The following is a 23,344-nucleotide window of genomic DNA, read 5'->3' on the forward strand; positions in this document are numbered from 1 at the left end:
TTTTCTTTTTCGACTGTCTATAAGACCAATGAGCTTGACGACCAATGCCCTTTCAATCTATTATTGCTACGTTCAATCCGAATGAAAGAAACCAAAAAAAAAAATAAAGAAAAAAAAGAATGACGCATGAGATAAACACTATAGTGGCACGAGGGATGCGAGTCGCTGTCTCCTTGGAGCCGGTGCTGAAACCAAACGCCCATGCGTCCTGGAACGTGGGACAAGAGCAGCGAGAGGTGGCTGCAGGACGAAGAGGACGTGTATAAACTCTTCCGATGAATTGACAAAAATGGACAAGCCTACTGCTTTGGCTCCCAAACTGTGAAACAAAAATAAGACTATATTAAGATGGTTTCTATGTGTTCAGGGTGGTGTGGACTGTCGTGTTTGTGTTGGCGTGTCCTGTCTCGAGGGGCGCAGCATTGAAATGTTTAGGTCTACTTTTAAGTTACACACTAACTCTGGATAAAATAATGTTCAGCACTTGAATCGTTTGTGGGCTGTAATGTTGACTTTTCTCTGTTGTACAAAGTGGGAGTTCTAATTCTGTGAGAGTTGTACTGAATTGTTATAGAATAAATTACATTGAATTTACGTGTCTTTGAAGAGCCACAAGTAGACCTATATAGTTTGGTTTTAAACACATTGAACAAATTTTTTATTTAATATGGCATGTATGAATCCATAGCTCTCATCCACATTGGGTTTTGTTGCTCAGTGTGACAATATCACTTCACCAAAAAACAATGCTGTTTTCTTTGCACATAATCTCAAAACAGTTTTACACACATTAATTTAATTTGAGTCATTGAAAGTAATAGTTTGAATATGGCCACCAGTGATGTCATGGGGGACATTGGATCCTTGTGTTCTGTTAATACAGCTCCATGGAATGATGTAGATGAAAAACAGCAATACCATGTCTTATAGGGACTACTAATGTATAATCTAATTAAGCTGTAATTAACACAACACAAGGATTCACTGTCCCATATGACATCACTGGTGGCCATATTCAAACTAATTTATTCTCAATAACTGTCAACTGGGAGGGGAGGGGGGGGCGATTCACATAATTACATTTTATCTCTAGATAAAAAAAATTAATTTAACATTTTCTTTTCTTTAAACCTATTAAAGTGTCTACCACAGTCAAATGGGAAAAGTAACTCAACAACATCTAGAATCAAATCTATACATGTATTGAATCAAGAATCAAATCTATGCATGTATTGAATCAAGAATCAAATCTATGCATGTATTGAATCAAGAATTGATTATGAATATTCTTGACTCCCAAGAACCGTAATGGAATCGTGAGATTCCCCCGTCACTCCTAGTAGCTTCTCACAATTACACTTGTGACCGACACACAGCAAATACATCAGTCTTTATTATAATTCTTTACAGTTGTCCTGAGGATATTAGATAATTTAACAATTTCTATGAACATCTGGTGGGGCTACAATCTTTTAACATTTTTACTTTCTTGAGGCAAGCATACACAACACAGAATCAATTTATTTGACCCTTCTCATTACACATGATTAATAATTAAGAGGACTATACCAAAATTATTAAATAAAATAATAATATCAGCCTTAGCTGCCAGAGTTGTACCCTTCCTGCTGACTTGTTGTACAGACCATGTAAGTCGCTTTGGATAAAAGATAAATGGCTAAAGGTAATTGTATTCAAGACCTCCAGGTTGAGACCCACTGCTATAAACAACTAAGAAATGTCTTAACCTTCTGGGAGTCTTCCTATCTTACGGCTGCAGTCAGAGTTAACATATAATCATAATAACAATAATAAATTTTCTTAAAAAGGGGCACCCCTCCTGTTCCTCCTCCCAATGAAGAAAGTGAAATTCCTCTTCCATCCATCCAGATAGTAGTGTCGGTGTGATTTGCAGAGTTTTGGAGATATCTGTGATAGATGGAGACATCTGGCATCAAATTGTCTGCCATCACTACAATACAATGGAGCTGAATGGTGCCGGGATTGGGAAATTATCTATTTGGAAAAACTCCACAACAGCAAAGTGTCTTTCCAGATATCATGACATTACTCGAGATAATCCACAGACCTCGTTAAGAACTATTATGGTGTACTTCGGTAGAAGACAATGCTCCGGGTAAGAGGACAAATATATTTTGGGTGAACTTCCCCTTTAAAAAAGTTAACGGAGTGCTTCGTGAGAGAAGACAAAAATAGTTAGGCCTATCAGGGGACGGAAGAATGACAGGGCAGCGCTGACTGATTTCCCCTCCGATTGGTGGAACATGATCCCTTTAAATCAAAACGACCGACTCATACATATGAGTGCATTTGACCTGTTTTATTGGAAAATTTTCAAAATAAACAAAAATGGCACAGCAGTATACAAATCTCAAAATGCACACACGGCTGTAGAAATGCTGCAGCTCATATGTCCTTTTTTTTCTTTTTTTTTTTTACTCTTTAGAAAATCATGTACAGGCCAACAGGGGGATGTGCTGGTTGGTATACATACATACATACATACCGTACATACATACATACATACATACATACAGACACACACACATGGTTCGGTTCGAGGAAAGGTACCGTCGACAAATGTGTGATTTGAGAGGCAGGGACCGTCAGAAACGACGAGTGAAGGTCACAGTTGTGGTGAGCGACATTCCAAGTGGGACATACTGTGTTGTGGGGGGGGGGGGGCTTTACACATGAGGTTTGCATACATGGAACGTTCTACTCATCTTACTTTGTGAATGAATATTATATCCAAGACATACCTCACTGATAAATACATAAAAACACCCCAAGTTAGTGGCATTTCCAGACAAAAAGAAAAAAACAAACAAAAAAGGAAAGAATAAAATAAAAACAGAAACGATTATAAATTATTTTCAACCACAATTATTACACGTTGACCATTCTTAGCTGGATCAGATTATGAGTTGAAAACAAGCACTAAGTCAATATCACTAATCAAACAGAGAATAAAGGATGAAGAGTGATTGCAAAAAGAAGAAAAGGGTAGAAGATCATAATAAGTGTTTGTGGTCCGAGGCGGGACCTTTTAGCAGTCGAATGAGCTTTGGGCTGTGGGGCTGGGGCTGGAGCTGGTTCGGGTGGAGCCGGGCCGCGCACCGAGCCAATACTTCTCTTAGGCTTGTCTGACTTTGGAAGGGGTGTAGGTCTTGTCCACAGACTCGTCCTGTAGAAACATGTGCAGGCAGCGTTCGTTCTGGGCCAGGGGGTGACCTGCCACTCTGAAACACACGAGAGCAAAAAGGCAGGTGTGATTAGCGCCATTTAAAAAAGGAATGCCTTAAGTGTCATCATCACACGCACACGCCAAGTACTTTATGTAGAGCCCAACAGGGTCGTCATCAGGTTGCTTTTTAGTCAATCAAGTACTGGGAGCAGTGTTCCAGTGTATGGATATCCTTTTACCTTCAGTCGTCACATGAACCTTCATCCTGCACCTAAAAAAAACCACACAAAGCTACTCTACTGTGCTTTAATTCACAGATCATTACCACAAATACATAGGATTCAAACAGTATCAGAGACTCAACAACAACAACGACCAACGACGGGGTTCCTTCAGCGGAGCATCGTTGACACCTTCACATTAGAGTATACATTTGACTTTACGCTCTGAATTTAAAGGAAGAGGCCAACATTTTGGGAAATTAGCTTACCGTCTTCTCCAGAGAGAGAGACAAGATAGATAGATACCAGTTTCCTCTCTGTGCGTTCAGTAGAAAGCCATCTGGCTGCACGTTAGCCTAGCTTAGCACAATGAATGGAAGCGGACAATGCCGGTTAGCCTAGGCATTGTCCAACTAACACCTCTCCTGAAGGCAAACCGGCACTGTCCGCTTCCATTCATTGTGCTAAGCTAGGCTAACGTGCAGCCAGATAGCTTTGTACTGAACGCACAGGCAGTAGAACAGTTGTCAATCAAAATGGACTACAAGGGATGGACTTAAACATATAAGCAAGGCACTGCTTTACAGGAGCACTTCACCCAAAAAGGATAATTTGTATATCAATTACTCAACCGCTACACCTTGAATTCATGAAGATATTTTCTTCTTTTCGCATATCTCCACGGTGAACATAGAATAATCTTTTTTAAACTGTAGAAATACTTGATGAATTGAAGTTAATGGAGATTTGGTTTAAAGGATAACTCCACTATTTTGGGAAATTAGCTTATTTAACATCTTCCCTGGAGTTAGACAAGAAGATGCATACCTTTTTTGTCTCTGTGCGTGCATTTTAGCTTTGGGAATAGATGCTCCGTTAGCATAGCTTAGCTTCATCACTGGAAGTGAGGCAGGACAGTAGCCTTACAGTGCCTTACAGTGTATTGCAAGGTCTGACATTGACCAAACTTGATATGCATGACCTTGGTGGGCTCTAGGTCAACTCCTGAAAAGGGGGTCAATGTCAGACTTTGCAATCAAAAGTTAGGGGGCTAATAACCCTTGCCATAATTTCAGTGCGCCCCTAACTTTTGATTGCAAGGTCTGACATTGACCCCCTTTTCAGGAGTTGACCTAGAGCCCACCAAGGTCATGCATATCAAGTTTGGCCAATGTCAGACCTTGCAATACACTGTAAGGCACTGTAAGGCTACTGTCCTGCCTCACTTCCAGTGATGAAGCTAAGCTATGCTAACGGAGCATCTATTCCCAAAGCTAAAATGCACGCACAGAGACAAAAAAGGTATGCATCTTCTTGTCTAACTCCAGGGAAGATGTTAAATAAGCTAATTTCCCAAAATAGTGGAGTTATCCTTTAACAACAGCAAAACTATGAAAATAAATCAATTTACAAGCTCTTTCACAACTTGTGCAGTATGATCCAAGTCTCATTTATTCAGTCATATGCTCAGTACTTCACAAATACATGCATTTTCACAAAAAAACATAAATGGAACTTGTGAGCTTGTGGTCTCGACTTCAAATAGATTGAAGTCATGAGGAAACCGTTGCTAGGCAACTGGGCAATGCATCTTGAATACCACAATGGTGGGCCGTTTGGACTCTTCTCGTGAACATGGAAAACATGAGTTCCATTTGAAGGCAGAACTTAACCGGAAACGTTTTTGTTGATTTGAGTGAAAATGCATGCGTTTATGAAGTACTGAGCATACGATTTAAATGAGACTTGGATTATACTGCACAGGTTGTGAGAGAGTTCGTGAACATATGTTTTGATATAGTTTTACTGTTGTTAAACCAAATCCCCATCAACTTAAATTGGATTCTACGTTCACCGTGGAGACATGGGAGAAGAAAAAAGATCATGGTCATGAATTCAAGGCATCACAGGGTGATTAATTGATATACAAATTATAATCTTTGGGTGAAGTGATCTTTCAAGAGGTTAGCTCTGTCAGAATGGTTAACAGACAACTGTGCTGGTAGCAGCTTCTTTCATTGGAAAGTAGAGATAAGATACTACACTACATTTATCTATAATCACCTGAAAGTATTGGTTACCTTTAATAAAAGAATATTAGCAATAGAAACTTCAATCAATAGAGGCCTTGCATGGAATGTTCGTGTAGTTCTCTTTCTTCTAGCATGGCTGCCTGTAACATAACCATTATTTTGTAAAGGAAGAGACAACTGTTGATATGTGCTAAACAACGGTGCTATGTGTTGATATATGAGAAAAATATAAACAAAAACATAATCATTTGGTGTCTTATTACTGGATCTTTGGACTGGATCTGGAGTTTACCCTCCCAGCACCCAAGTCCTAAATCTGCATATTGACCAACTGAGCCCATGTGCGAATACAAGTCGTCGTTGTTCGCAGAATTCACACAGCGAGTGAGTGGGCGTGTTGATAAACAGACTAACTAACCATGTTCCACTCACAACGAAGTTGCATACAGTTGGCCTTTTCCTGCCGATAGTTAAATGAAAATGTATGGATTGTTGATCAAATTTACATCTGATCCGTGTTACCTTTGTTCTCTCTAATTTCATTCCTGACGACAAGACAAACAAGGCATTTCTCTTATCAAGATTTGAGCAAATTTGCGAGGTGCGCCCAATATATTCCAAAGAAATGACAGTGAGAGAGTGAAGTGAGACTGCACCAAAGTCATACATTTATATGAAATGTGTGCTTCTCAAAGTGTTTTAGCCTGTATGAAACTATTATTAATAAGTGGTCATAAGTTGTGAAATACAGTCGGGTCCATAAATATTTGGACATCAATAATTTTGGCTCTGTACACCACCACAATGGATTTGAAATTAATTAAACAATCAAGTGCAGACTTTCAGCTTTAATTCGAGGGTATTCACATCCAAATCAGGTGTAGGGATTACAACAACATATATATATATGTGCCTCCTCCTTTTTAGGGGACAAAAAGTAATTGGACCATTGTCTGATCAGCTGTTCCATGGCCAGGTGTGTGTTATTCCCTCATTATTTCATTTATAATGAGCAGATAAAAGGCCTAGAGTTTATTTCAACTGGTATTTGCATTTGGAATCTGTTGCCGTCAACTCTCAATATGAGGTCCAAAGAGCGGTCACTATCAGTGAATCTAAAAAAGCCTGTACAGTTCTGGAACAACATACTATGGGCAGATGAGACTAAGGCTACGTTTAGACGAGCGTTTTGTGAACAGAAACCGCAAAAGTCATCTTGCGGTTTCACTTTTAATTTTACGTTTAGACGAGCGTTTTGGGGTGGAATTCTCCGTGCAGACGACGCTATAACGACGGAGCCCCGCTGTCACACGATTGGCTCATATGTCACATGACGTGCTGTGAAGACCCGCCCTACTCTGCCTCTGATTCGCAGACTGTGGATGGGGAATGTGATTGTACCAAAGCAGAGTCACTCACAGACAGTGGGTCCACTCACGCCGCGGGACAGATTCTTGTGTATTTAACCCTTTCACTGCCACACGACAGCCGGTTGTGTGATAGTAAAGGGTTAACCTTCTGTCGTGTGGCAGTGAAAGGGTTAAAAGTACTGCCAATGTAGCCTTCAGGTGATCTCCGTTGATAATAGTCAGACATACTTGCTTTGTTTACGTCTCGGCTACTGGCGCATACCTGCTACCTGTGACGTAAGCAGTACGCGCGACCAGAGCCGTGACAACCCTTTCGTCATCGTTTTAACAGATTTATACGGTTTTACAGTTTAGACGAGAGCGCAAAGCTTTTGCGTTTCTAGGAATTCCACCCTGGAAGGTAGTCTCACTTTTTTGCGGTTTCACCCCGTAAAAACGCCGTTTCCGTATAAACGAAAGGCACATCCGAAAAAATATTTTTGCGGATTCACCTGCTAGTGTTTCCGTCTAAACGGGGCCTAAGATCAACTTGTACCAGTGTTATGGCGTGGGCATGTATGGCTTCCAATGGAACTGGTTCCCTTGTATTTATTGATGATACCACGTGGATTTTTCGTTTTCTAAGCAGATATATATATACTCTGAATTTTTTTTTGTCGAACCACTGCTGCCTGGGCGCAGAGATTTCATCACCTCAAAAGCCCTGTTGTTTCCCCCCCGTGGTAAATACACAGGTAACAACATGTTTACAGGAGAGATGCAAACACTTCACCTTGACCATGTCTTTTAAAATGGAACTATAGAGGACAAAGATGGAATGTACAGATATGAAGACATGGCGTTGAGTGATTACGTTTACCTTCAATGGTAAAGGCAGTCGTGGTTTGTGATATAAATCTTCGGCTATACCTGCCACCCCTATGATGGTAAATGGAAAACGAATGTATACACTAAACAAGTGTTAAGAACTGTATCAGTATTGTATCGTATCACACTGAATCAAATCACACCATATTGAAATGTATCGTCCCTGAATTGCATCGTAGCCCAAGCCCATGTATATCTAGTAGATACACATTGGATCGCCTTATGAGGGAGAGATGCACAACCATACCCATCTCATCAATTCACATAGCACTTTCCTTGCATATTCATTCCATATTAGGGACAAATATTTTCCCCTAAGATTAGACATTTTCTAATTGGGAATAAATCAAATCAAATCAAATTTATTTATAAGGCCCGACAACACACGTTAATGTCCCCATGGGCCGTACAGGTCTTCTTTAAACAAGTCAAGAAGAAAACATAACAATAAGTCAAGAACAGAACAAGAACACCATAAGGTCCAAACATTTTTAGATGAATGCAAAAAAAAAAAATGGGAATAGAAGCACACACACTCTAGGGCTGCTCCATTAATCAATTTTATATTTTATTTAAGTTAAAACAAGATAATTTACATACAACTATTACTGTGCAGCATGCCACATTGCTCTCATTTTGCTCTGTGTTGTAAATGTAGCGCACCCTCCCTTCACAGCTGAGCAGACATTAATCTTTTATATGGGATTTTTGACATAGGATAACATAGGGAGGTTCGGCGTGTGAATATCATGGAAAAGTGGGAGTTAGCATGGAGGGGGGTTGTTCTGGGATGCTGGAACTAACCGCTGAGCCTTCCCGAGGTGTCGTGGGCCTAACGTGATGAAACATCCATCAATGAAGGGGGTTGCCCACTTGATAACCCTGGTGCTGTGCTGACTCTTGCTGCTTTTTTTTGTGCTGGATCTTGCTGTGTATCTATCTGCACGCTGGGTTGTGACAGCCATTGGGTTTCTTCATTGAGCGTTTATCCTTCATCATTAGGCACACGTATCTTGTGTTTTATTATAATTCAGATCTAACCTAGCTAGTGGCTGCTGTGAATAGAGCAGCTGACAACTAGGGAAAGACCCATGTGACTGCATGGAAAGACAGCCGACGGCTGACGGCACCCCGTTACAGCGGTGGGTTAGCACCCCATTACAGTGGTGGGTTAGCACCCCATTACAGCGGTGGGTTAGCGCCCCATTACAGCGGTGGGTTAGCACCCCGTTACAGCGGTGGGTTAGCACCCCATTACAGTGGTGGGTTAGCACCCCGTTACAGCGGTGGGTTAGCACCCCGTTACAGCGGTGGGTTAGCACCCCATTACAGCGGTGGGTTAGCACCACATTACAGCGGTGGGTTAGCACCCCATTACAGCGGTGGGTTAGCACCACATTACAGCGGTGGGTTAGCACCACATTACAGTGGTGGGTTAGCACCACATTACAGCGGTGGGTTAGCACCCCATTACAGCGGTGGGTTAGCACTAGGGCTGGGCGATATGGCCTAAATATGATATCACGATATTTTCTGACCTTTCGGCGATACACGATACACATCACGATGTTTTTCTTTTTTACCCCAAACAATTCATTATGAGGCTTACCAAGACAGTATTTTAGTTTGCAAGCTAACATTAAAGACAAAATAAAATACCCATGCATTTAGCATTTTTATATTAGATTTAGATTATTAGATTATATATTGCATATGAGATATTATATGATTTAGATATGAAATATGATGAATTGAAAATGGGGGACCCTGATGTAAACAAGACTAAAGTCTTTCTCTGGTCTGCATCCCCTTAACAATTGTATGTATTGAGCTGTACTGTACCCATTCTGCAATATGTTAAAGTTTTAAATCAATCAATAAATAGCATTTTAGCATTTTTATGAAACTACTGTATATATGTATGTCTCTAAATGTTTTGATGAATTGAAAATGGAGGACCCTTATGTAAAAAAGCCGAAAGTCTTTTTCTGGTCTTCATCCTCCTGTACTGTATTGTACCCATTCTGCAACCTTTTAATACAGTTTTCATTCATTCATTCTGACGGAAACATAATCATTTTGATTGACAGTCGAGTCTGCCAATGACGTCACACCGCTTGCACCCGCCCTGCTGTTCTTAGCACCAATCGGCAAGCGTTTGACTTCCTGAATGTCCCGTGTGCTAAACATCAACAAAGCTACTAACGTTAGCTCCCCGCGGCCGTCGAGTAGGAGACCAGTGCTTCACAGGATGACTAAATGAGGCATAATGATTTTACTACAACGAATGTTATAATAAAAGCCTTTCCATACATCTGTCTGATTGAAAACTTTATTAACAGACCGCGGAATGGGCATATCTCAGCACAGGCTGAGATATGAACGAGTAACGTGTGGACAGATTGACGCGACACAATCCTCTTGGGCAAACATCACGATATCCACGATACGTTGAAAAAGTGTATCGTTAATGAACTGTACCCGATATTTATATAATATCGTCATATCGCCCAGCCCTAGTTAGCACCACATTACAGTGGTGGGTTAGCACCACATTACAGCGGTGGGTTAGCACCCCATTACAGCGGTGGGTTAGCACCCCGTTACAGCGGTGGGTTAGCACCCCGTTACAGCGGTGGGTTAGCACCCCATTACAGCGGTGGGTTAGCACCCCATTACAGCGGTGGGTTAGCACCCCGTTACAGCGGTGGGTTAGTGCCCCATTACAGCGGTGGGTTAGCACCCCGTTACAGCGGTGGGTTAGCACCACATTACAGCGGTGGGTTAGCACCCCATTACAGCGGTGGGTTAGCACCCCATTACAGCGGTGGGTTAGCACCCCATTACAGCGGTGGGTTAGCACCCCGTTACAGCGGTGGGTTAGCATCACATTACAGCGGTGGGTTAGCGCCCCATTACAGCGGTGGGTTAGCACCCCATTACAGGCGGTGGGTTAGCACCACATTACAGGCGGTGGGTTAGCATCACATTACAGCGGTGGGTTAGCGCCCCATTACAGCGGTGGGTTAGCACCCCATTACAGGCGGTGGGTTAGCACCACATTACAGGCGGTGGGTTAGCACCCCATTACAGCGGTGGGTTAGCACCACGTTACAGGCGGTGGGTTAGCACCCCATTACAGCGGTGGGTTAGCATCACATTACAGCGGTGGGTTAGTGCCCCATTACAGGCGGTGGGTTAGCATCACATTACAGCGGTGGGTTAGCATCACATTACAGCGGTGGGTTAGCACCCCATTACAGCGGTGGGTTAGCACCCCATTACAGCGGTGGGTTAGCACCCCATTACAGCGGTGGGTTAGCACCCCATTACAGCGGTGGGTTAGCACAGTGGGTGGGTTAGCACGGTGGGTTAGCACGGTACAGCACGGTTAGCGGTGGTGCAGACTGTTAATAGTTTCACTGCACCCAAAAAAAAGCTACGACAAATACAGGAAAAATATCCCTAGAGAGCGAGAGCAGGGGCGGAGGATGACTCACAGGCAGATCACACGGTTACAGACCATGGAACGGACAATACTATGAGTACGATGAGAACTGGAACCAGAGAGAACAGCACTATGAGTAAGATGAGAACTGGAACCAGAGAGAACAGCACTATGAGTTAGATGAGAACTAGAACCATAGAGAACAGCACTATGAGTAAGATGAGAACTAGAACCATAGAGAACAGCACTATGAGTAAGATGAGAACTAGAACCATAGAGAACAGCACTATGAGTAAGATGAGAACTAGAACCAGAGAGAACAGCACTATGAGTAAGATGAGAACTAGAACCAGAGAGAACAGCACTATGAGTAACATGAGAACTAGAACCAGAGAGAACAGCACTATGAGTAACATGAGAACTAGAACCAGAGAGAACAGGACTAATTTATGCAAATGACATGTCGTCAGCTTGTGACTGACGACAGTCACAGTACAGCCCCCCACCCACCCACCCAACCCCACCCCACCTACCCAACCTCCTCCAATGTACAGTTTCTACGTCAAATGTATATACACTCTTTTTCTGGACACTTTTTGTATCACAAACAGTACTGTATTTGCAAATCTGGTATGTCATAAATGTATAGTAGCAGTACTGTCTATCTGTATGTTGTGTATGTCATATGTTATGATGAATTGAAAATGGGGGACCCTGATGTAAACAAGACAAAAGTCTTTCTCTGGTCTGCATCCCCTTAACAATTGTATGTATTGAGCTGTACTAGTCTGTACCTATTCTGAAATCTGTTAATAAACTAATCAATCAATCAAGTAAGATGAGAACCAGAGAGAACAGCACTATGAGTAAGATGATAACTAGAACCATAGAGAACAGCACTATGAGTAAGATGAGAACTAGAACCAGAGAGAACAGCACTATGAGTAAGATGAGAACTAGAACCAGAGAGAACAGCACTATGAGTAAGATGAGAACTAGAACCATAGAGAACAGCACTATGAGTAAGATGAGAACTAGAACCATAGAGAACAGCACTATGAGTTAGATGAGAACTAGAACCAGAGAGAACAGCACTATGAGTTAGATGAGAACTAGAACCAGAGAGAACAGCACTATGAGTAAGATGAGAACTAGAACCATAGAGAACAGCACTATGAGTAAGATGAGAACTAGAACCATAGAGAACAGCACTATGAGTTAGATGAGAACTAGAACCATAGAGAACAACACTATGAGTTAGATGAGAACTAGAACCAGAGAGAACAGCACTATGAGTTAGATGAGAACTAGAACCATAGAGAACAACACTATGAGTAAGATGAGAACTAGAACCAGAGAGAACAGCACTATGAGTAAGATGAGAACTAGAACCATAGAGAACAGCACTATGAGTGAGATGAGAACTAGAACCATAGAGAACAGCACTATGAGTTAGATGAGAACTAGAACCATAGAGAACAGCACTATGAGTAAGATGAGAACTAGAACCAGAGAGAACAGCACTATGAGTAAGATGAGAACTAGAACCATAGAGAACAGCACTATGAGTAAGATGAGAACTAGAACCAGAGAGAACAGCACTATGAGTAAGATGAGAACTAGAACCATAGAGAACAGCACTATGAGTAAGATGAGAACTAGAACCAGAGAGAACAGCACTATGAGTTAGATGAGAACTAGAACCATAGAGAACAGCACTATGAGTTAGATGAGAACTAGAACCAGAGAACAGCACTATGAGTTAGATGAGAACTAGAACCAGAGAGAACAGCACTATGAGTAAGATGAGAACTAGAACCATAGAGAACAGCACTATGAGTCAGATGAGAACTAGAACCATAGAGAACAGCACTATGAGTAAGATGAGAACTAGAACCAGAGAGAACAGCACTGAGTTAGATGAGAACTAGAACCAGAGAGAACAGCACTATGAGTAAGATGAGAACTAGAACCATAGAGAACAGCACTATGAGTTAGATGAGAACTAGAACCATAGAGAACAGCACTATGAGTTAGATGAGAACCATAGAGAACAGCACTATGAGTAAGATGAGAACTAGAACCATAGAGAACAGCACTATGAGTAAGATGAGAACCATAGAGAACAGCACTATGAGTAAGATGAGAACTAGAACCATAGAGAACAGCACTATGAGTAAGATGAGAACTAGAACCATAGAGAACAGCACTATGAGTAAGATGAGAACTAGAACCATAGAGAACAGCACTATGAGTAAGATGAGAACTAGAACCATAGAGAACAGCACTATGAGTAAGATGAGAACCATAGAGAACAGCACTATGAGTAAGATGAGAACTAGAACCATAGAGAACAGCACTATGAGTAAGATGAGAACTAGAACCATAGAGAACAGCACTATGAGTAAGATGAGAACCAGAACCATAGAGAACAGCACTATGAGTAAGATGAGAACTAGAACCATAGAGAACAGCACTATGAGTAAGATGAATACCAATATCAATGGAGGGCAGAGGTGGAGTGGTAGAGGGAAAGAAGCTCCAGATCTGTCCTTGTGGCAGAAAGTAACATCAGTAAAAGGAAGGAAGAAGTGCTTGGTAGAGGGAGTGAGGGTCGGCTGCATTTGATTAGTAATTCTTGAGTCAGCCGGTCCAGCGACAGGTAGAAAACCACAGTTTGCAGGATATCAGTAACCTATCACTGAGGAGGAGGGGAACAGCACTGTAGGAGGTGGTGTAGATGGTACTGAGGCCAGCCTGCCAGTCAGAGAGAAGAGCTGTGAGTAAAAAGCTCGAGTGAAATGGCAATTTGCCTAGGGCAAATTAAAGGAAAGAATGGGAGACATTTAATAGGGATCTGAAAATGGTGTTAGATGGACTTAAAGGAACAGTGGTAAATAAATGAGAAGATGGGAGACATTATTTATGAATATGGTGCAGAAAGATTTGGAATTATTGAGAGAAAGAGGGGGAAGAGATTGCATGCTGCTATGATGCCTAAATTTCCCCAAGGGGATCAATAAAGGAATATCTTATCTTAAATTAGTAAAGGAGAGGCGACGGCTAAGAAAGCAGTGGAGAAAGGTATCAGTGGATAAGTTAGAGGGAATTAATGTTTTGCAGGAAGAGCTAAGAAATCAGCTAGCAGTACTCAGGAGGGAAGAACAACAAACATATATACAAGTTTGTTAAAGGAATATTCAGACACGGAAAGGGAGGACAACTCAAAGCAAGAGGTAGAGGAATATTTAAAAAAAGACTGATACAGGAAAGAATAGAGAAATCGGCCTTCCTCCAAAGATACCACCGTTAGGAGAGATAGAATATACAATGGATATTAGGCCACCAAGGTGGAAGGAAGTGGAAGCTGTAGTAAGGTGTGCAAAGGCTTCTCAGCCCCAGGGCCGAATGGAGTCTATAAAAGTGCGCCTGATGTACTCAGATTCTTGTGGAGGTTATTGTGAGTAGTATGGGATAAACAGGTTATACCAAAAGCTTGGTGTAGAGCAGGAGGAATCCTAATTCCCAAGAATAAAGAGTCCTCACTGTTAAGCCAGTTTCGGACTATATCCCGGCGCCCAGTTGGTGTCACACAAAACGCTGCTGGCGCGAGACATGTAGGAAATTGGTCCGCGGAGATCCGCTCGACTATGAAAGCTCAAAGAGTCCAGTGGACCTCTGCAGAGTCCAGTCAGTGTACAGTCCGCTCGACTATGGGAGCACCTTTAGTCAGGCCACCTAAATGGAGCTAGCGATTGGGAGATTCAGTAGGAAAATCTGTTGTTCCACGAGAGATAATAAGCACTAACCTGAGGCTAATTATTATTATTTTCTGGCTCTTGCTGCCCATCTATCTGGGTTGTGACGGCCATTAGGTTTTTTCATTGAGCGTTTATCCTTATATCCATTAGGGCACACATATCTTGTGTTTTATTGTAATATAATTGGAGGTACCCAACGAAACGATACAAGTTTACAAAGCACCCTATTACACTTCATCCCCAGACACCCCTATTTAAAAAAAAAAACTTTCACTTTAGCTATGAAGGGGAAGAGGAGCACAGAAAGAGTGGATGAATGTCACTGAGCAGTGATTTAAGGTGAACGTTCCTTTCATGCTGAGTGAATCAGTTCCCCCAGACACATTTGTGTATTCAAATTTATTTGGGGAATTAACTGATAGAAAATGTATCGAATCGAGGTCAAATGAAGAGATTTCATGATTGAATTGAATCGTTGCCCGAATAATCGTAATCGAAATTAATCGTTATGAGGTTGCATCGTTACACCCCTAGTACTTTGTAAAGAAACTCAGTGTTAAGAGCGATGCTTTGTTGTATGTTAGAACTTTGTAAAGAAACTGAAAGTATTAAGAGCGATGCACTGCTGTTATATATTGAAAAATGTTATCACACTTTTTACTGTCAGTTCTATTTTATTATTTTTAGCCTATTTTTAAACTGAATCAAACCGCACTTTTTTACTCCATCTATTCTATTTTATTATTTTTATTACTGAAAAACTGTGATTTACCTTACCTTGCTACCTCTATCTTTTTTATGCTCGCTTATGCCTGTATTTTTTACTGTTACATACAAATAATATACAAATAAAGTTATTATTATTATAACAGTTTAAACATAGACCATACCTTTCTATCAAGCATTCAACAGTTCAAACATAAACCTTACCTTTCCATCAAGAATTCAACAGTTCAAACATAGACCATACTTTTCTATCAAGCATTCAACAGTTCAAAGATAGACCACTTTTCTATCAAGCATTCAACAGTTCAAAGATAGACCACTTTTCTATCAAGCATTCAACAGTTCAAAGATAGACCACTTTTCTATCAAGCATTCAACAGTTCAAACATAAACGTTACCTTTCTATCAAGCATTCAACAGTTCAAATATAGACCATACCTTTCTATCAAGCATTCAACAGTTCAAAGATAGACCACTTTTCTATCAAGCATTCAACAGTTCAAACATAAACGTTACCTTTCTATCAAGCATTCAACAGTTCAAATATAGACCATACCTTTCTATCAAGCATTCAACAGTTCAAATATAGACCATACCTTTCTATCAAGCATTCAACAGTTCAAACATAAACCTTACCCTTCTATCAAGCATTCAACAGTTCAAATATAGACCATACCTTTCGATCAAGCATTCAACAGTTCAAATACACCATACCTTTCTATCAAGCATTCAACAGTTCAAATATAGATCATACTTTTCTATCAAGCAATTAATCAGTATTAGACAAGACAACCTAATTATATAAGCCATAGTCCTACCAGAATGTAATGCCAGCCCGTATTGTAATAGATTACATTTCTGATAACATAAAACTATTTTACTTTGGATTTGTTCAACATGATTTTTCAAGTGGCACCTTGCATGGTTGCCTCCGCTGTCGGTGTGTGAATGTGTGAGTGAATGTGTGAGTGAATGGGTCAAATGTGAGTAACAAATTGTAAAGCGCTTTGGATAAAAGCGCTATATAAAAAAGCAGCCATTTACCATATAGCCTATATGTGGGCGTTTAGAACGATTCAGACATCCATATATACGAGTGGCGGCTGAGTGGCGCAGTTGGCAAGGCACTCGCCACTAACGCAGGAGATGCTGGTATCAAGCCACGCTCTCTGTGTTGCTACCGGCTTGGCCGGTGGTTCATACTAACACAATTGGCAGTGTTAGGGGTGGGAAAGCCGGTGGGTGGGGATTGGACGTTGTGGACAGCAACTCCTACAGGTCGGTTGGTGCGCCTGTACAGCAGAATCAGGAAGTATCTGGGGCAGCGTGAGCCTCCCACGCGTTACTCCTCGCCACTGAGAGATCGCGCTGTTCAGGTGAAAAGATGAGACAGCTGCCTCCTCGTGTACCGGAGGGGACATGTGATGCAAGGCTTGGTCCTGACTGCAGCCGACCAGTGGGAAGCATAGTCTAGCCACGTTCGAGACAGGGGAGGGAAGAATTGAAGGGAGAATTGGCGAGGCGAAATTGGGATGGGAGAAAAATAGAATAAGGAGAAAAGTGGATACAAAAAAAGACATCCATATATATGCACCAGACGGTTATAACGGAGACATTACATTGTTTTTGCCGAGCAGTGAGGATGGACAATGCTAGTGTCTCATCAGAAAACGTAAATAAAGTACTATTGTACAAAAAGGTACATAATGTACATTAAGTTATAATCACAAGTGATATATTTACTTATTGTATAAGTAATATATTTACATTTAATCTCAGACGAAAGTCCAAAACAAAGTGACCGGGAGTCGAACAAACAATGATTGTTGTCAAGTGCGCTCACCACTAGACTAAGCCACCGACCCACCATGATACAAACACAGCAATATGATGATGATTATGATGATGATGATGATGATGATGATGATGACGCAGACAGTGCACCTGAAATCCCAAACATTTCTCATTCTGCCAGGATGACGACATTGCATACGTACTATGCACACAGCTGAACTTGTAATAGGAACGTCAAAGCACATACAAGGAACCAATTGCCTGTCAAGGGAGATATATATTTATTTTCAAATATATTTTTCGCCTGAGATTTTCCATTTACCTCTTATCCTCAAGGGCCTAAGTGACCTGAATTAATAAGCAATGGCATCGAGGACAAGGTACACTGGAAGAGATTTCACATCTTGTTCCCCTGTGCCCTCCGCCTACCCCCACCCCACCCAGTGGGAGGAAGAGTGAGGATGAGGATGCAAAACCCCAACTTCTCTCCCTGAAGAATGCGGTGTGTCTAATTAATTGGAAACTTCGCCAGGTTCTCCCCTCCTTGCTTCGCGGCGATAATCGTGTTGATCATTTCAAGGGTTTTTGCCTACACAATGCTCTCAATCATAGATTAAAACAACACCGTCAGTCGGCGCATGGCGGCTATTAAATCTGAACAATGATATGATCAACAGTAGCGTTTCATTCACAGGAAATGTGTGTGTGTGTGTGTGTGTGGGGGGGGGGGGTCTTAATTACTAACACATTCTCAGCTTACAAAAAAATGAATTTCTATTTTCCCCCTCGACAGGTAGCACTGGTACATTTGCACATGAAACAAAGATAATAACCAAGTCTGCAATCAAAGCAAATAATTACAGTCCCGCTGTAACTTTTATTGTTCCACAGCGGCGGGAACGAGACACACTGGACCAAAAATAAGCAGGGGTGCACACACCATCTCTCAAGGAACCGCGCGCATGTAATTTCAGCCGCAATTACCATAAATTACACATCAACAATAAAACAATGTGGGAAAAATTATGTTGTGGGGGGGGGGTGCGCACTTGTAGCCTCTTCGGCTGTTCTTGTCTTTTACAAGGTAATTATGAAGAAGAATTAAAGTGGAGAACGGGAGGAAGACATACCCTTCTACGCTGGTTCACTTTGTTAATAATATCGAGAGAAGTGAACAAGTTGAATTATGTAAAGTGTTTCCCGTAGCTCCTGTTGAGTTGAAACATAAAACGCAGTTTTATTAACCACTTAAGCATCGGGCAAAAATGGGGCTCGTTTATTTATTGTAACCGATTTAGTATACTTATATATTTATAGCACATGCATGAGTCTGGTCTCTTTTGAAAGGTAACATTCTGAAGTTTCTTACACAATAAAGATAAATCACTTTGAGTGCTAATGAAATAAGAGTTACAGAGGTTTGAACACACAGAAGTAATCATTTTGTGTACTTACATTTCTGTTTACTTGTTGCCAGATGCCTGTTTTTGGGTTCCAGTTGAGAGGTAGGAGCTGGAAAACATAACGGTTCCATAGCCTGAAGTCTTATAGTCATACAGGTCCAAAGCTTATAAAAATCCCACGGAAAATGTATGTTTTACAAAAGGTTTTTGTAATGTGTGTACCGGTAAAAATTCGGCATGATTATCCAAAATGGCCGTCCGCTCCCATTCATTCAGAGGCTCTCGTCAAAACAACGGACTTCTTCGTCTTATTGCGTCACCTTCGCCCACTCGCAGACGCTCCTTGGCTACAAAGGCATTCAATAATTTTCACCGTCGGGAGTCATTGGTCCGCTCAAGACCGGGGCAAACAGGACGTGGTCACTTGTCCGAATGGCTTGTCAAACGACGCTCGTTAGATGTTTCGTCTTGTAACTCGAGATTGGAAGCACGCAATAGGTTGAGTGGGGTGACGATCAAAAGGCGGCAAATTAAACTTTCCAACAATGTATTGAATGATCGGGACAAACGCAGCCCGGAGCCGGCAGACGAGCGCAAAGTGCCGCAACGGTATTCGGGCCGTCCGATGTTTAAGAGGTTAAAGTTAACAACTTAACGCTGCACTCAAGCGAGGCGAGAAGAAGTGGAAATATATTTGGGACTCCGGCGTTACAATTTTAACCCTTTCACTACCACACTACAGAAGGTTCACCCTTTCACTACCACACTACAGACGGTTAACTTTTCACTACCACACTACAGGTTAACCTTTCACTACCACACTACAGAAGGTTAACCCTTTCACTACCACACTACAGAAGGTTCACCCTTTCACTACCACACTACAGACGGTTAACCTTTCACTACCACACTACAGGAGGTTAACCTTTCACTACCACACTACAGAAGGTTAACCCTTTCACTACCACACTACAGACAGTTAGTGGTAGTGAAAGGTTAACCGTCTGTAGTGTGGTACTGAAAGGTTAACCATATGTAGTGTGGTAGTGAAAGGGTTAACTTTCTGTAATGTGTTAGTGAAAGGGTTAATAAGTGTAGTAAATGCTGGGGGGGGGGGGGGTGGACGAAAAGGAGAAGAGAGAGGACGAGGTGTTGGGACAGACTTACTTGTTGAGAAACTGCTCTAGACCTGATCTCCGGTCCTCGATGAAAGAGTCGTCGAATATCCCATCGTCCCCTCGAAACGGTAGCTGCCGAATCAGAGCTTTTCCTGGGAGGGGTGGGACCACCACCTGAGGTAGAGACCATGGAGGAAAACGCTTTATTATTATAATTTTTTTTAAATGTGATATGGATAATCATACAGTCGAAGACAACGAGAAGAAGTCTGGCATCCAACCAGAGTGCAAATGTAACAGTAAACAGTGCAATAGCGATATACAATGTCCAGGTGGTTAAACTGGGTATAAAATATATAAATGAGTACTACAGAGTAATAGTGCTAATCAGATGTATGTACAGTGTTATTAGTATTAATATGTACAGTGATGCAGGTATAAAGACACTATGGTAGTAAGTCATACTGGCCCTTTCGACTGTAGTAAGTCGACTACGGCTCCTTTCGATCGATTAGTCGACTATTCGAATAATCGGGGTCAGCCCTAATACACGGTATATACAACATTATTGTACATGCTATCATATAGAGTTATATGGGTATATGCAGGTATATATAGTTATATGCAGGTGTATATAGAAATTATTATATGCAGGTGTTGTGAAGGGCCAGATTAAAGTTGAGAATCTACATTTATTGTTTTATATACATTGTATATTATTTATATATACACGGTATATCCCTTTAAGCCTGCGTTCAAACCATAGTAATATTCACTTTCCTTATGAATAATGCCCCCTGACGGCGGCGCCAGGCAGTTTCGCACTCAGACAGGTGCAAGGGGCGAGTTTCAGGCATGTCAGGACATGCCCTTGGCAGTGTATTGATTCCGGGCAAAGTGGTTAGGTTTGGAACTAGAAAGCCACTTAAGTATATTATGCTGGCGCAGGTGCGCACAGCAGCAGTTCGTCTAAGCAAGCAGTGTGACAAGTTCAGTAACAGTGAAGTGAGCAGCAGTGCGTCTAACAGAGCGTTGAGAACCACGTGCGGATAGAATAGTAAAGTGACCAGAGTTTAATGTAGTAACGTCAAGTTCGACCTAATCTAATGTGAAGTAAATAGTCGTTCATTTATTGTATATTGTGCAACCCAGTTCGTTCGTGTGTAGCATTGGACATGTGCACAGGAGAACCAGAGTCGGCGATTGCAGAACCATTACTGGTTGGATTATATTGATTTGGAACGTGTTACCCGGAGAAGAGCATCATTGATTCCTACTATCGTTTGGGATTCAACCTCGTGAGGATTACAACTCGGGCTGGCCTCGTGGACGGAGGCTGGCTAGCTGTCATCAATGCTATCGAGCATTTGGATTACAATTATTGCTTTGCTGCTGATCAAGGGATTTACAAGGACCGACTCCTGTACCTGGAGTCTCTTTATTCTTCATTGAATCAGACTGAGTATCCGAGCATTCCTCTACCCTCCAGGCCTTACACCCCGGAGGGAACCCATTGTCTCCAGGCGGTACCAGCGTTGCCTTATATAGTTGCTATTATACGACAGGTGGTGTCAACTTAGACCCATTGTAGGATTCCTGCTATTCTTAGTGACTCATGCTATTGACTGACTTTACGCATATTCTTCGCCATACAAGCGCGACCCTAATTCTCATTCTGTAACCTAATGTTGCATAATAATAAAATACCCTCAAATACTATTTCTTCGTCAATGCCGTGTTCTTGTGGGTGTTCACCATCTATATTTGATGTACTGTCTGGCCAGTAATTAAAGTACATAACTAGCAGTGGTTTAATCTATCACAATCTTTAATACAGTCAGGGTTTTGTAACCCCTCAGTTACAGCAGGTATATTCAGACAGATATGGATATATATATGTGGTAATATATATATATATATATGGTATATACAGCATTGTTGTACATGTATAAATGTATAAATGCTTGGATATAGGCCTAAATGCTCCACCTCAGTGTAAAAGCTGCCATGAGTCAATATTTTATAATAACGGCTATGCCGGCAAGTCAACATACCCGCGTCATTAACACTTTCAGTGCCGTTCACGTAGAACTACGTTTCGGTCGTCCGATCGTTGAGTGCCGGAATCGTAGATCTACGTTTCTGTCACAGTATTTATTTTATTATCTATATCCATTCATAATTCAGCGGGGCACCTTGTGCATACTGTTCCGAGTGTGTCTGAGCTGACAGACGGTATTATACCGCCCTCTAACGCCTTCGACCAGTAATGCACCCGGTTAGAAACGGGTTTGTTTATTTTCTATACTGAGCTGCGGCGTGCGGGTGGGTCCTAAACACTCCGGCAAAACACACGCTTCTAGGGATGGCTTGGACAACTGACCCCGCCCGCCCGTTGAAGAGCAATGCCCAATAACGCCGGAGGCACGATCGCTGTAGATAACTGGAATGGCGATGAGAGCACGTGATCGGGGCCGATCACGTGATTTTCCGAAAATCGGGATTGAATCGTGATTTATTTTTTATTATTATTCAACAAACATGTCCATGTTCACGTCTTAAACTCATACTGAGGCCTTAGTTTTGGTTTTAAATTGCATATAATCATTCATTTATTTATGGTCACACAGAGCAGAAGAATTTTGCCAAAACAAACCAATAGTATCCAGCTGCAGAACGACAGACCAGCCACACTCAGACGCAAACGCATTTCCTTTGATTGAATTATACATCAAATGATTTATGTCAAGGATTGCAATGCCTCGCTTGAATGAAGTTAACTTTTCACCTGGATAACGTCAACATTCAGGGTGAATGTAATGTGAGAAATTGGGATTAAATTATTTTTTTTGGATCGGATCGGGAAAGATCGGTATCGGTAGATACTCAAAATCACATGATCGGGATCGGATCAGGAGCAAAAAAATGTGATCGGGACATCCCTACTTCAGAGACCAGGTAAGGACACCATATATGAAAGCTTGCGTTGATCTGATATTTATTTCTACTGCGATTGAAGCTATAATGTGTTTATGTGTCTAGCTGTTCTGCCGTTGGGTTACAGGAGGGGCGCGCCGGTCTAAGCCACATTGCATGTGTGCACGACAAAGGATAATAGTGATGATCTAGCGTTGATTTCAGGAAGATCCGATAATCAGGCAAAAAATTACAACGTGTTTATTGAATTACACAAAAACGCTGTTTTCGTGTCTTTTCCCTGGAATTGCTCAGAAGCGGCCGGACTATGTTCATATTAAAAATGGTATAAATTGGAAATGTACGGATGAAAAAAGAATCTGTTTTTTGCACGTTGACCAGAAGCAGCTCAATGAGACTCGAGGGCGTTATTAGACCCATAGCGATACTATAAAATATAGGTTTAGTTAGGGCGGCTA

The 23,344-nt window shown here is 41.6% G+C and overlaps 1 protein-coding gene across 2 annotated transcripts in view; it reads right to left on the reverse strand.

Moving 5' to 3' along the window:
• Positions 1-1,504: 1,504 nt before the first annotated feature.
• snx3 (sorting nexin 3) overlaps positions 1,505-23,344 on the reverse strand; it is a 66,635-nt gene continuing 44,795 nt past the window's right edge. The window contains exons 3-5 of one of the 2 annotated variants that reach the window (XM_084314490.1): positions 19,999-20,123; positions 18,884-18,940; positions 1,505-3,263 (exon numbers count right to left, since the gene is read on the reverse strand). In XM_084314490.1, coding sequence (XP_084170616.1) covers positions 18,892-18,940; positions 19,999-20,123 — 174 coding nt within the window. In that variant the 3' untranslated portion in view covers positions 1,505-3,263; positions 18,884-18,891. The remainder of the gene's footprint in view (positions 3,264-18,883; positions 18,941-19,998; positions 20,124-23,344) is intronic. The other variant, XM_084314489.1, reaches the window with a different exon arrangement.

Source organism: Notolepis coatsorum (genome assembly GCF_963971535.1).
Source record: "Notolepis coatsorum genome assembly, chromosome: 5".
NCBI lineage: Eukaryota > Metazoa > Chordata > Actinopteri > Aulopiformes > Paralepididae > Notolepis > Notolepis coatsorum.